Here is a 15,315-nt window from a genome sequence, read left to right as displayed (position 1 = left end):
TCTCCGAAAGCCAGCGCAAACAAGCTAGCAAGCTATGGAGTTTGCCGCCAATGTATTTCTTGTAAAGTGTATAAAAACGAATATGGAAGCTGGACAGATAAGATGCCAAGAACCAACGACTTTCATGTGGTATTAGACAGAAAAGAGGAACTTTTTTTCTCCTCCATTTGAAAACGTGGACGTCTGATTCCAATCATTGCAAGTCATCAGAATCAGGTAATACACCAACTTATATTCTTGTCTTCATGAAAGATAGGAATCTATATGTTAAACATGCATGTATATTCATTAAAACACCTTCAACATGTGAATAAAAACGGCAAAATAAATAAATATAAATGATATACTGTATATATAAATGTATATATATATATATATATATATATATATATATATATATATTTATATATGTGTGTGTATAAATGATTTGTGTGTGTGTTCATCCATTCATCCATCCATCATCTTCCGCTTATCCGAGGTCGGGTCGCGGGGGCAACAGCCTAAGCAGGGAAACCCAGACTTCCCTCTCCCCAGCCACTTCGTCTAGCTCTTCCCGGGGGATACCGAGGCGTTCCCAGGCCAGCCGGGAGACATAGTCTTCCCAACGTGTCCTGGGTCTTCCCCGTGGCCTCCTACCGGTTAGACGTGCCCTAAACACCTCCCTAGGGAGGCGTTCGGGTGGCATCCTGACCAGATGCCCAAACCACCTCATCTGGCTCCTCTCGATGTGAAGGAGATTTGTGTGTGTATGTATATATATTTATGAGGTAGATCACCTCGACTTGCTCATTTACTAAGTAATTGATAAACGTTGAAAAACTTATTGGGGTGTTACCATTTAGTGGTAAATTGTACGGAATATGTACTGTACAGTGCAATTTACTAATACAAGTTTTAATCAATCAATCAAATCAATGAATGCCTACTGAGGCTATGGTGCTGTTAAGTTATTGTGGCTCAATGTGCCATTATTTTATTTTATTTTAATGTACTATTATTTAATATACTGTATATTATTGTTTTAGTTGCTTAAGAGATATTCCTGGCTCTGAATTTGCTCATTGCTATTTTTATGTTTTTGTGCATTATTTGTTGCCGTAATGAGGTTACTCATCAGTTACTCAGTACTTGAGTAGTTTTTTCACAACATACTTTTTACTTTTACTCAAGTAAATATTTGGGTGACTACTCCTTACTTTTACTTGAGTAATAAATCTCGAAAGTAACAGTACTCTTACTTGAGTACAATTTCTGGCTACTCTACCCGCCTCTGGCTAAGCTAACAACCGCCAGACCTGAAGGACGTGGTCTTTGAAGACATGATCATGGTGCCCAGAAGAAAGTCGAATTCCATAAAAATGTACATTTGTTTTTGTTTAGTTTGTTTGGTTGTAAAAAATATGGAAATATTTAATCTTAAATCTTAAAAATTGGATGATTTCAGATCCGTCTAACTCCTGTTTTGTTAATGTGAACTTACAGAATTTCTATCATTTACTTGTTTTGGGGCTTTTTATGTGTTGGACACTGGCAACTTTTCATAAATGTAGCATTTCTTTTTGATCCTTCAGCTTTTATGCGGTTGCAGCATTTCCTCCTCGCATGTGTTTTATGACGTTTGTGTGTTTTTGGATCACTTCTGAGTTTGTAGCGTTTGAACGTCGCCACATGTCGATCCTGCAACCACCGTACTCCTTCGCTGCCAGAACTTTGCCAGGACTTGGCAAAAAAATTGCTGATGCAGACAACAAGCAGCACGGCGTCACGGAAAAGTACCTTACTCTCCATTCAAAAAAAAAAAATTCTGCAGAAGTTTAAATAATCTTTACTTTTTTGTCTTTCTTTTGTCTGTCTTTCTTCCAGCTTACTTTACTGTCACAAGTGGAGTTTCAAAGCTGTAACCTGCTTTGAAAAGTTAATCCTAAAATCCCAAACTTGCTTTTTTTCATTCAGACGGTGATTTAAAAACATCCATTGTGTGTGTGTTTGTGTGCGTGTGTGTGTGTGTGCGTGTACTAAGGTGAATATACAGTACGTGTGCTGACGAGTCACATGGCTTATCGACTTGCAGCTTTAAACAACACGATGAGACGTGTACAATTAAGAGGCCATGTCAAATATCGACGTTGTTTGTTTCCTGCAGATTACATCAATTAAAAGCTGACTTGTTTGTGACGAGAGAATTGATTACAAACACGTCAACGTGATTAAAATATTATAATTTACAGTGGAAAGAAGCACTGCCCTTGTAGTACCGGCATTTTCCTGAGGAGGCATCAAGCTGTCAAATTTAACGAGTTAAAAAAAACTTTTCTTTAATTGAAGTGTGTGTGTGTGTGTGTGTGTGTGCCTTTAAAATAGTCTTTCTGTCCGTTTTGTGTTGAGCTAATTAAAAATGTGTAATGCATTGATAAAACAAATTGTCCAGAAAATACTATTAAAATAAATCGTCTTCGCCTAAGACTTGAAGGTACACACCTAATAAAGATTTAAACAATGTTACACTATATGTGATTAATCACAATTAATTAAGGGCAAAATGAAATTAATCGCAATTAAATATTTGAATCTGTCATGTCTTTGTGATCATGTTCTGTTTAGTTATGTTTTGTTTTGTTTTTGACTCCATTAGTTCCTGTTTTTGTGCACCCTGTTTTTTTTTTTATTTCTATGACTACCAATCAGTTCACCTGTTCTCACGACTCACGCACCTGAGTCACTTGGACTCATGCACCTGTTGTCAATCACCACGTCACCATTTAAGCCTGTGGTTGCCAGGCAGTCAGCCTGGCGACATCACCCTCTATCATCTCCTACTCACCCATGTTATCCATGCCGATGATCCATGCTCTTTCTCGGTCCAAGTAAGTTTTTTCATGCCATAGTTTGTAAGTTTTGTTTTATGTTCATAGTTCTCCCATTGTAAATAAATAAATAAATACATGGGTTGTACTTGTATAGCGCTTTTCTACCTTCAAGGTACTCAAAGCGCTTTGACACTACTTCCACATTTACCCATTCACACACACATTCACACACTGATTGAGGGAGCTGCCATGCAAGGCGCCAACCAGCACCCATCAGGAGCAAGGGTGAAGTGTCTTGCTCAAGACACAACGGACGTGACGAAGTTGGTACTAGGTGGGATTTGAACCAGGGACCCTCGGGTTGCGCACGGCCACTCTTCCACTGCGCCACGCCGTCCCGAGTGCGAGTTATAGTTTTCATAGCCAAGTTTTGAACCTCCACTTTGTTTTTTGTAATATTTTTGAGTTAAGATTAAAGATGTCATTACCTTCATGCCATGTCCGTTCCAATCGCTTTGCACCACGGGAAAACAAACCACACCAAAGTCCACGCCTAGACAGAATCCTAGACACCTCTACTAAAAATATATTCCATCGTTTAGGGCTGTTGAGGACCATGCGATAATTGAAACAAATATCGCATTAATCATGCATAAATGCAGATTAATCGCACAATTTATTTTAAGTGCTCCGTCACCTTAACCGAGGATGGTTACCTGAAAGGTGTGTTATTGCACGGCGGTAAACGGAGCATGCACACGAGTAAATATGACTGATGTGACGATACTTTCAAAAAAAATGTTAGCAAGTATTGTTGTTAGATTAAACTGTTAGCAAGTTTTGAACAAAAATATTTCTCTCTTGCACTCATCGAGCGTGGAGGCTCTCCTTTCCTCTCCCTTATCTCTCCTGCTTGCTTCTTTGTTTTGTCTTGTCTTAACCTTCTCGTTGCCTCTTTTTTGCACTGCTCTCTAAATCTAAACATTGGAACTATTTAACTGACCTCAACAAAATTGACAAGATCTTGGGTTTGGTGGGAACCTGCTGTCGTGACGAAGCGCTTGTTGCTGGACACACGACGGACTCTTGGGAGAAGAAGGAGGGCTGTGTGCCTGGCGACCCTTTTCTGTCGAGGACGTGAAGGTATCCACCTATTCGGAATTAGGACAACAGGACATTTGCTGATTGGAAGAAGCGTTGCTCTGGTTTGTCGACAAATTGGAAGTTGCTGGCAGTCTTCAAAGTACCCCAAAGCTGCCACAAATATTTGGAGGATGCGGGAAGAACTGTGGATTATATCAGACTGTCTACCCCGCAGGATTGAGGACCAGTCATAGACAATTTAGAGTGAAAAGCAAATTTTATTTTCACTCGCGTAAAAATCATTCTTACTTGGATTGTTTCCCTGGCTTCGAGACTCTCCCGAAGGACACTGCAGTGAAGACAGAACAAACTCCCTTCTTGTCTCTCATGGACACACACCTGTTGTTGTTGACTTTGGACTAGCGACTGTACAATACATCAAGGCCGCGGAACAGAGACACACTACGGGCTCACACACACACACATCATCAAAAAAGTATACGCCACACATACATACCCCATTCCCCCCCAACCCAACGCCCTCGACGCAAATCCCGTAGGGGTGATGAATGGATGGTCAGCGCCTGAGAGCTGCGGCCTACCACCATGACCTTGAACTACCTTCCCTCTGTTGCTAGATATCTCGAGATGTACGTTGTAATATGTATATGTGCTTTGCTATTGATGTTGTGATCCGGCTTCCGGATCACACATCTCTAGCATGTTTGTCTTTTTTGTATTGTCCTACTATGTTTTGATCATGTTTTGGACTCTACCGATCCCGTTTGTTAGCGCACTTCCTTGTTTTGTATTGTCACCATGGCAACCTAAGTATGCCTCCTGCACGGACTCATTACGCACACCTGTTTTGAATTATTTGTGTTGTATTTAAGACCACCTGCTACCTTAGTTCCTCCTGGCTGTTTTGTTTGCTACTTGCAACACGCACGTTGGTTCTTATTTTTGTAATCACTATTGCTAAGTCTCGCCTTAGCTTTGCGTGCGCTCTGCACCTCTATTCCTGTACTCTGCTCTCGTTGCTAATTATTAGCATAGCTCTCCGTGCATTCGGCACGCCTTTTCTTTGCATTTTGTACCAGTATTATTTTTGTTTTTGTATTAAATCTAATCTTACCTGCAACTCCTGCCTGTCCTGGTCCTCTTGCATCCCTGGGGTAGCAACACGCATCCATTATGCCTCGCCATCGTGTCAGAAAACAGCCAGCTCAACGCCGCCTCGCAGTGGACCACCAAAAGTCTTCCCTTCGCCAAGCCGCGAAGACTTTTTCCCCGGACAGCAGCGCGCAGACAACAGCCCAGTACTCTTCCCTGAGGTTTGGAAGTTTTGTTTTTTCTCCATATTCCAACCACTCTTCCGACTGGGCTGTAAGGCCAGGGCATACCTCCGGCCCACCGGTCCATCACGGTGACGTCATTTCGTCAACGCCCCCTGGTGACTCAATACCACCCCCTGTCGATGATATTTTTTCTGAGGATTTTTATATTGTTGAGTCTTATTCTCAACCTGTTTCAAATATTGACTATGATTTTTTGAACTCTATAGACACAACTAAGTTCTATACAGATGTTATTTCTAGATGCAAACTAAGGCAACATGAGCTACCTACTTTTCTTCCTCCACCTGTGTTTCCCCCGGTCAAGCCACTAAGGCCACCTAAACCTCCTCCACCGACTTTTCGACTTGCTAGTCCACTACCTCCAGTGCGCCCTCCACCACCGGTGTTCAAGCCTAGTCCCAGTCCTGGTCCGACTTCTGGCCAACATTGTAGATCAACTCGTAGACTGAGTCGTAGTCCGAGTCCTAGCCCAAGTCCTTGTTCAAGTCATTCTCTTAATGGTAGTCCAAGTCCCGGTCCCAGTTACGTACCTTCGTGTAGTCTTGATCGTAGTCCGTGTCCTAATTCCCCTCGTGGTCTTAGTCCTCACAGTAACCCTAGTCCTTGCCCAAATTCTTATAAAAGCACTAGTTTGATTGTAAGTACTGGTCCTCACACAAGTCCTTGCCCAAGTCCTAGTGTTAGTCTAAATCCTCATAGTAGTCCTAGTCCTCCTCTCTGCCAGTCTCTTAGTGCTCCTCGGCTGACGCTGACACCTGCTCCTCGGCTGAAGCCGACACCTGCTCCTCGGCTGAAGCCGACACCTGCTCCTCGGCTGAAGCCGACACCTGCTCCTCGGCTGAAGCCGACACCTGCTCCTCGGCTGAAGCCGACACCTGCTCCCAGTCTGGTTCTCACACCAGCTCCCAGTCTGGTTCTCACACCAGCTCCCAGTCTGGTTCTCACACCAGCTCCCAGTCTGGTTCTCACACCAGCTCCCAGTCTGGTTCTCACACCAGCTCCCAGTCTGGTTCTCACACCAGCTCCCAGTCTGGTTCTCACACCAGCTCCCAGTCTGGTTCTCACACCAGCTCCCAGTCTGGTTCTCACACCAGCTCCCAGTCTGGTTCTCACACCAGCACAAACTCCAAGGCTGGAGCCCACTCCGGTACCAGCACCACGACAGGTACCGGTGCCAGCTCCGTGCCGCCAAGCACCGGTGCCAGCTCCGTGCCGCCAAGCACCGCCGACGACGGGGCTGGAGCCCACACCAGCGCCGACGACGGGGCTGGAGCCCACACCAGCGCCGACGACGGGGCTGGAGCCCACACCAGCGCCGACGACGGGGCTGGAGCCCACACCAGCGCCGACGACGGGGCTGGAGCCCACACCTGCGCCGACGACGGGGCTGGAGCCCACACCAGCGTCGACGACGGGGCTGGAGCCCACACCTGCGTCGACGACGGGGCTGGAGCCCACACCAGCGTCGACGACGGGGCTGGAGCCCACACCAGCACCGACGACGGGGCTGGAGCCCACACCAGCACCACCGACGACTCCTGCGGCTCCCAGGCCGCCTCCGACGACTCCTGCGGCTCCCAGGCCGCCTCCGACGACTCCTGCGGCTCCCAGGCCGCCTCCGACGACTCCTGCGGCTCCCAGGCCGCCTCCGACGACTCCTGCGGCTCCCAGGCCGCCTCCGACGACTCCTGCGGCTCCCAGGCCGCCTCCGACGACTCCTGCGGCTGCAGCACCCGCATCATCCTCGCCAGCTGCACTCGGGCCTGCTTTGGCTGCAGTCCCCGCACCCTCGTCTGCTGCTTCCAAGCCTGCTGGGATTTCGGTGCTGAGGCGTCGTCCACCACGTCGACCACGGGCGTGGCCTCTGCGAGGTCATCCTCCTCGCCAGATACTCCCTCCTCCATGTCGGCCACGGATGTGGCCGTGCCCGGGTCGTCCGCCTCGCCGGGCACCTCATCCTGCGAGGCGGCCACTAATGTGGCCTTTTCGAGGTCGCCCGCCAAAACTTTTTCGGCAGCAGCGTTCCACCCGCCGCCGCCACATGATGTGTCCTCGGTGGATTCGGGGACATGCGATCTGGCGACCCTCCACCGTGGACTCCTTCCGCCCTCCCTTCGTTTGTGAACTTTCTGGTTTTGGGAGGGGGTTCTCTTTATTGCAGTTTTTGGGGGCATCTGGGATCTGCCCCTTAAGGGGGGGGTAATGTTGTGATCCGGCTTCCGGATCACACATCTCTAGCATGTTTGTCTTTTTTGTATTGTCCTACTATGTTTTGATCATGTTTTGGACTCTACCGATCCCGTTTGTTAGCGCACTTCCTTGTTTTGTATTGTCACCATGGCAACCTAAGTATGCCTCCTGCACGGACTCATTACGCACACCTGTTTTGAATTATTTGTGTTGTATTTAAGACCACCTGCTACCTTAGTTCCTCCTGGCTGTTTTGTTTGCTACTTGCAACACGCACGTTGGTTCTTATTTTTGTAATCACTATTGCTAAGTCTCGCCTTAGCTTTGCGTGCGCTCTGCACCTCTATTCCTGTACTCTGCTCTCGTTGCTAATTATTAGCATAGCTCTCCGTGCATTCGGCACGCCTTTTCTTTGCATTTTGTACCAGTATTATTTTTGTTTTTGTATTAAATCTAATCTTACCTGCAACTCCTGCCTGTCCTGGTCCTCTTGCATCCCTGGGGTAGCAACACGCATCCATTATGCCTCGCCATCGTGTCAATTGAGGTTTTTTCCCACTCCAGACTGGGCCCCCTTAGGATCCCAGTCTAGATTGTATTTTTTTACTCATCCTTCCCCAGCGTTTACCTTTTTCCCATCTTTTATGGGGCGCCTTATGGCGACCCATCAGTGTTCTTGTTCTGTAACCCTGTACACTGTTTGTTTGTCTAATCTTGAACAGGTTTGTGCTGAAAACAAAGTTTCGTTGTACTTGTGCAATGACAATAAAGACCTATCCTATCCTATCCTAAAAACAATGATGTACAATCCACAATTACAATATGACATTCTCACAATAAAATTAAATTTTTCACAAAATATTGCAGTCATTTTTAAAGTCAACTAAAATTATGTAATTTACTGCAATTAATCGTGAATAATTAAAATTCAAATGTGATTAATCTGATCTTTTTTGTAATATTCTTTGACAGCTCTCATTTAAAGACGATTGTTTTTTCAGCTTGTTTTGTTACTTGTTGGTCAATTAGTTGGTTAGGAACATAAGTTAGTGATGGCGGTGTAAAAGGCATTGAGGGCGATCTAGGATGTTTTGATGGCAGTCTAAAGGTATTGATCCTGGTCTAAAAGGTATTGAGCCGAGAATGTTGTTGTGGCTTGTGCAGCCCTTTGAGACACCTGTGATTAAGGGCTATATAAAAAAAACTTTTATTGATTGATTGATGGTGGTCTAAAAGGCATTGATGGCGATCCAAAAGGTACTGATGGCGGTCTTAAAGATATTGATGGCGGTCTAAAATGTATTGATGGTGGTCTAAAATGTATTGATGGCGGTCTAAAAGTATTGATGGCGGTCTAAAGGCATTGACGGCGGCCTAAAATGCATTGATGGCGGTCTAAAATGCATTGATGGCGGTCTAAAAGTATTGATGGCATTCTAAAGGCATTGATGGCGGTCTAAAGGCAATGATGGCGGTCTAAATGTATTGATGGCGGTCTAAAGGCATTGATGGCGGTCTAAATGTATTGATGGCGGTCTAAAATGCATTGATGGCTGGGTTTAAAATGCATTGACGGTGGTTTAAAGGCATTGATGGATGTATAAAACTATTGATAACATTATAAAACTATTGATGACATTCTAAAGGCATTGATGGCGAACTAAAGGCATTGATGGCGGTCTGAAAGTATTAACGGCGGTCCAAAGGTATTGAAAACATCCATTGTGTGTGTGTGTGTGTGTGTGTGTGTGTGTGTGTGTGTGTGTGTGTGTGTGTGTGTGTGTGTGTCTAAAGGTATTGATGACGGCCTATAAGGCATTGGCGGCGGCATAAAAGGCATCGCCATTGTGTTGATTGCGTTCTAAAGGTATTGATGGCGGTCTAAAATGTATTGATTGCATTCCAAAGGTATTGATGGCGGTCTAAAATGTATTGATTGCATTCCGAAGGTACTGATGGCGGTGTAAGGATATTGATGGCGGTCTAAAAGGTACTGATGGCGGTCAAAAGGCATTGATGACTGTCTAAAATGTATGGATGGCGGTCTAAAATGCATTGATGGCGAACTAAGGGCATTGATGGCGGTTGAAAGTATTAACAGCGGTCAAAAGCTATTGACGGCCATCTAAAGTTATTGATGGCGGCCTAAAATGTATTGATTGCGTTCTAAAGGTATTGATGGCGGTGTAAGGATATTGATGGCGGTCTAAAGGTATTGATGACGTTCTAAAGGTATTGATGGCTGTGTAAGGATATTGATGGCGGTCTAAAGGTATTGATGACGTTCTAAAGGTATTGATGGCTGTGTAAGGATATTGATGGCGGTATAAAATGTATTGATTGTGTTCTAAAGGCATTGACGACCGTCTAAAGTTATTGACGCGGTCTAAAATGTATTGATTGCGTTCTAAAGGTACTGATGGTGGTGTAAGGATATTGATGGCGGCTTAAAAGGTACTGATGGCAGTCTAAAGGTATTGATGGCGGTATAAAATGTATTGATTGTGTTCTAAAGGCATAGACGACCGTCTAAAGTTATTGATGTGGACTAAAATGTATTGACTGCATTCTAAAGGTACTGAGGATATTGATGGCGGCTTAAAAAGTATTGATGGCGGTCTAAAGGTATTGATGGCTGTGTAAGGATATTGATGGCGGTATAAAATGTATTGATTGTGTTCTAAAGGCATTGACGACCGTCTAAAGTTATTGACGCGGTCTAAAATGTATTGATTGCGTTCTAAAGGTACTGATGGTGGTGTAAGGATATTGATGGCGGCTTAAAAGGTACTGATGGCAGTCTAAAGGTATTGATGGCGGTATAAAATGTATTGATTGTGTTCTAAAGGCATAGACGACCGTCTAAAGTTATTGATATGGCCTAAAATGTATTGATTGCGTTCTAAAGAAATGATGGCAGTTTAAGGATATTGATCGCGGCTTAAAAGGTATGAAGATATTGATAACGTTATAAAAGGTATTGATGGCGGTATAAAATGTATTGATTGCGTTCTAAAGGCATTGACGACCGTCTAGAGTTATTGATGTGGACTAAAATGTATTGACTGCATTCTAAAGGTACTGAGGATATTGATGGCGGCTTAAAAAGTATTGATGGCGGTCTAAAGGTATTAATGACGTTCTAAAGGTATTGATGGCGGTGTAAGGATATTGATGGCGGTATAAAATGTATTGATTGTGTTCTAAAGGCATTGACGGCCGTCTAAAGTTATTGACAAGGCCTAAAATGTATTGATTGCGTTCTAAAGAAATGATGGCAGTTTAAGGATATTGATGGCGGTATAAGGATATTGATCGCGGCTTAAAAGGTATGAAGGTATTGATGACGTTATAAAAGGTATTGATGGCGGTATAAAATGTATTGATTGCATTCTAAAGGCATTGACGACCGTCTAGAGTTATTGATGTGGACTAAAATGTATTGACTGCATTCTAAAGGTACTGAGGATATTGATGGCGGCTTAAAAAGTATTGATGGCGGTCTAAAGGTATTAATGACGTTCTAAAGGTATTGATGGCGGTGTAAGGATATTGATGGCGGTATAAAATGTATTGATTGTGTTCTAAAGGCATTGACGGCCGTCTAAAGTTATTGACAAGGCCTAAAATGTATTGATTGTGTTCTAAAGGTACTGATGGCGGTTTAAGGATATTGATGGCGGCTTAAAAGGTATTGATGGCGGTCTAAAGGTATTGATGACGTTCTAAAAGGTATTGATGGTGGTATAAAATGTATTGATTGCGTTCTAAAGGCATTGACGACCGTCTAAAGTTATTGATGCGGCCGAAAATGTATTGACTGCGTTCTAAAGGTACTGTGGATATTGATGGCGGCTTAAAAAGTATTGATGGCGGTCTAAAGGTACTGATGACGTTCTAAAAGGTATTGATGGCGGTGTCAGGATATTGATGGCGGTATGAAATGTATTGATTTCGTTCTAAAGGCATTGACGACCGTCTAAAGTTATTGATCGCGGCCTAAAATGTATTGACTGCGTTCTAAAGGTACTGAGGATATTGATGGCGGATTAAAATGTATTGATGGCGGTCTAAAGGTATAAATGATGTTCTAAAGGTATTGATGGTGGGGTAAGGATATTGATGGCGTTATAAAATGTATTGATTGTGTTCTAAAGGCATTGACGGCCGTCTAAAGTTATTGACATGGCCTAAAATGTATTGATTGCGTTCTAAAGGTATTGATGGCGTTCTGAAATGTATTGATTGCGTTCTAAAGGTACTGATGTCGGTGTAGGGATATTGATGTCGGTCTAAGGATATTGGAGCTGGCCTAAAAAGGTATTGATGGCAGTCTAAAGGTATTGATGGAGGTGTAAGGATGTTGATGGCAGTATAAAATGTATTGATTGTGTTCTAAAGGTACTGATGGCGGTGTAATGATATGATGGCGGCCTAAAAGGCATTGGCACCGGCCTTTGGCTCCGGCCTAAAAGGCATTGATGGCGGACATTGATGGCGGCCAAAAAGGCATAGATGGCGGCCGAAAAGGCGTTGATGGCGGTGTAAAGGTATTGACATTCTAAAGGTATTGATGGCGGTCTAAGGATATTCAATGGCGGTCTAAGGATATTGATGGCGGTCTAAAGATATTGATGGAGGTCTAAAGATATTTATGGAGGTCTAAGGATATTGAGGGCGGTCTAAGGATATTGACGGCGGTCTAAAGGTATCGATGGCGGTCTACAGAAATACAAACGTGTCTGGGCCCACCTGGATGGTGTTCTCCTGCAGGTTGAGGTATCGCGTGTTGACAGAGATGCTCTCGGGGACGTCGTCCAAGTTCTGCCTGGTGCAGATGACTCGGCTGGCCTGGTTGGAGCAGGTGCAGTGGGCGGGGCAGGAGGAGGAGGCGGCGCCCACCAGCTGGAACCAGGGCAGCAGAAAGTACAGCAGCAGCTGGGCCAGCAGAAAGAGGAAGGGGGAAGGGCCGGGAAGGCAGGTCAGCGTGGCGATGCGCATGGCAACTGGGTCATGACCCGGCGCTGCGATCCGAAGGTGCGGCCCGCGTGTCCCAGGAAGCCTCGGCTTTCCCTCTGCTCCGCCTCCTCAGCGCCGCATCCCGCCTTTCCTGCTTGGGCTCCTCTGTTGTTGCTGCTTGTTGTGGGAACATAAAGCGACGCGCCGCCTTTCTTCCTTCCTCTTGTTGGTGACACAAAGGCGAGAGTCACTGTTGAGCAACAAGAGGCCAACACAAAGAAGACAAAGAAGAAAGCGTATTAAAGACTCGCTGTTTTCCTCCAACACCACAAATAATGGCGAGACATTTATAGCTCGTCATCGGGGGAAGCTTGTCAGAAAGAATCTTTTGCAGGCATTAGAACTTTTTGTGTCGGCGCGCAAATCAAATCCCACGTAATCCCCCAGCAGACGCCGTGTCAGCAATCATCACATCACTGTGGTGACGGCAGGTGCACCCGACGTCCTGTAATTAACCTGCGACCTCATTCACATGAGAAACTTTTTACCAAAGTCCTGGACCAAAGTGGACCGTGGAAAAATCCACTTTTCACAATTGCCATTTTGTAACGATTATTTCTTGAATCAACTAATCTATCTTTTTCGATTAATCTGTAGATAGCATTTTTCAACAAAATTTTTCGAATGAATTTCCCAAAAACACACCAACAATTTTCATGTATGTAGAAACTTGACATGCAAAGAAAATGACTAAAAGAGAATGGAGAATGGATCCTTGTAACCCTTTTAAGTGTGCTGCTGTCAAAAGTTATTTTCACTTTCACTTCAAAAGGCTTATTTCTTACAGCGGTTCTGATAACGTTAACTTTTTTTTATTATTTTTTTTAATTGAACAACAAACAAATATACACAATGTACAAAACCCAAAAGCAGTGAAGTTGGCATGGATCATCGGCATGGATAACATGGGTGAGTAGGAGGTGATAGAGGGTGATGTCGCCAGGCTGACTGCCTGGCAACTGCAGGCTTAAATAGTGACGTGGTGATTGACAGCAGGTTCATGAGTCCAAGTGAATCAGGTGCGTGAGTCGTGAGAACAGGTGAACTGATTGGTAGTCATGGAAACAAAAACAAACCAGGGTGCCCAAAAACAGGAACTAATGGCATCAAAACCAAAACAGAACATAACTAAACAGAACATGATCACAAAGACATGACAGATTCAAATATTTAATTGCGATCAATTGCATTTTGCCCTTAATTAATTGTGATCAATCACATATAGTGTAACAATGTTTAAATCTTTTCAACTTATATTCAATTGAATAGACTGCAAAGATATTTAATGTTCCAATTGAGACACTTATTTTTTTTTTTGCAAATAATCATTAACTTAGAATTTAATGCCAGCAAAACATTGCAAAAAGTTGGCACCAGGGCATTTTTACAACTGTGTTACATGGCCTTTCCTTTTAACATTTGGTATACGTTTGGGAACTGAGGAGACCAATTTATGAAGCTTTTCAGGGTGGAATTATTTTCCAATCTTGCTTGATGTACATTTTAAGTTGTTCAACAGTTGTATTTTAGGCTTTATATTGCGCCACACATGTCAACGTTGCTTGGATGACAACATATGTTGCTCCAAAACCTGTATGTACCTTTCAGCATTAATGGTGCCTTCACAGATGTGTAAATTACCCATTCCTTGGGCACATATACACCCCCATACGATCACAAATGCTGGCTTTTCAACTTTACGCTTTAACTTTGTTTCCAAAAAGCTGGCACAAGTGGCAAAAAAGACTGAGAAAGTTGAGAAATGCTCATCAAACATTTGGAACATCCCACAGGTGAACAGGCTAATTTGGAACAGGTGGGTGCCATGATTGGGTATAAAAGCAGCTTCCCTGAAATGCTCAGTCATTCACAAACAAGGATGGGGCGAGGGTCACCACTTTGTCAACAAATGCATGAGCAAATTGTCCAACAGTTTAAGAACAACATTTCTCAACTAGCTATTGCAAGGAATTCTGGCACTTCACCATCTACGGTCCATAATATCATCAAAAGGTTCAGAGAAGCTGGAGAAATCACTGCATATATGCGATGATATTACGCACCTTCAATCCGTCAGTGTGTAAAGGATATCACCACATGGGCTCATTAACACTTCAGAAAACCACTGTCAGGAACTACGGTTGGTCGCTACATCTGTAGGTGCAAGTAAAAACTCTACTGTGCAAAGCGAAAGCCACTTATCGACAACATCCAGAAACGCTGCTGGCTTCACAGAGCCCAAGCTCATCTAAGATGAACTGATGCAAAGTTGAAAGGTGTTCTGTAGTCCAACAAGTGCACATTTCAAATTGTTTATGGAAACCGTGCAAGTCAGGTCCTCCGGACCAAAGAGGAAAATAACTAAAGTTGAAAAGCAAGAATCTTTGAAGGTATGGGGGTGTATTAGTGCCCAAAGCATGGGTAACTTACACATCTGTGAAGGCACCATTAATGCGGAAAGGTCCATACAGGTTTTGGAGCAACATATGTTGCCATCCAAGCAACGTTGTCATGGACACCCCTGCTTATTTCAGCAAGAAAATGCCAAGCCACGTGTTACAACAGCGTGCCTTCATAGTAAAAGAGTGTGGGTACTTTCCTTGCCTGCCTGTAGTCCAGACCTGCCTACAAATTGAAACTGTGTGGCACAATATGAAGCTTAAAATACCACAAAGGAGACCCCGGACTGTTGAACAACTTAAGCTGTACAACAAGAAAGAATGGGAAATAATTCAACCTGAAAAGCTTAAAAAATTGGTCTCCTCAGTTCCCAAACGATTACTGAGTGTTGTTAAAGGAAAGGGCATGTAACACAGTGGGAAAAATGCCCGTTTTTGCAAGGTGTTGCTGCCATTAAA

At 44.0% G+C, this 15,315-nt stretch overlaps 1 protein-coding gene across 1 annotated transcript in view; it reads right to left on the bottom strand.

The window, feature by feature from the left end:
• The window catches only part of lrrc4ba (leucine rich repeat containing 4Ba), a 106,179-nt gene that overhangs the window by 14,889 nt on the left and 75,975 nt on the right, over window positions 1-15,315 (bottom strand). Inside the window, exon 2 of the mRNA XM_061905613.1 lies at window positions 12,191-12,647. Coding sequence (XP_061761597.1) covers window positions 12,191-12,439 — 249 coding nt within the window. The 5' untranslated portion in view covers window positions 12,440-12,647. The remainder of the gene's footprint in view (window positions 1-12,190; window positions 12,648-15,315) is intronic.

This window comes from Nerophis ophidion, linkage group LG07 (genome assembly GCF_033978795.1).
Source record: "Nerophis ophidion isolate RoL-2023_Sa linkage group LG07, RoL_Noph_v1.0, whole genome shotgun sequence".
Taxonomy (NCBI): Eukaryota; Metazoa; Chordata; class Actinopteri; order Syngnathiformes; family Syngnathidae; genus Nerophis; species Nerophis ophidion.
Note: the sequence above shows the minus strand (reverse complement) of the source record. Positions and strands in the feature narration are given on the sequence as shown.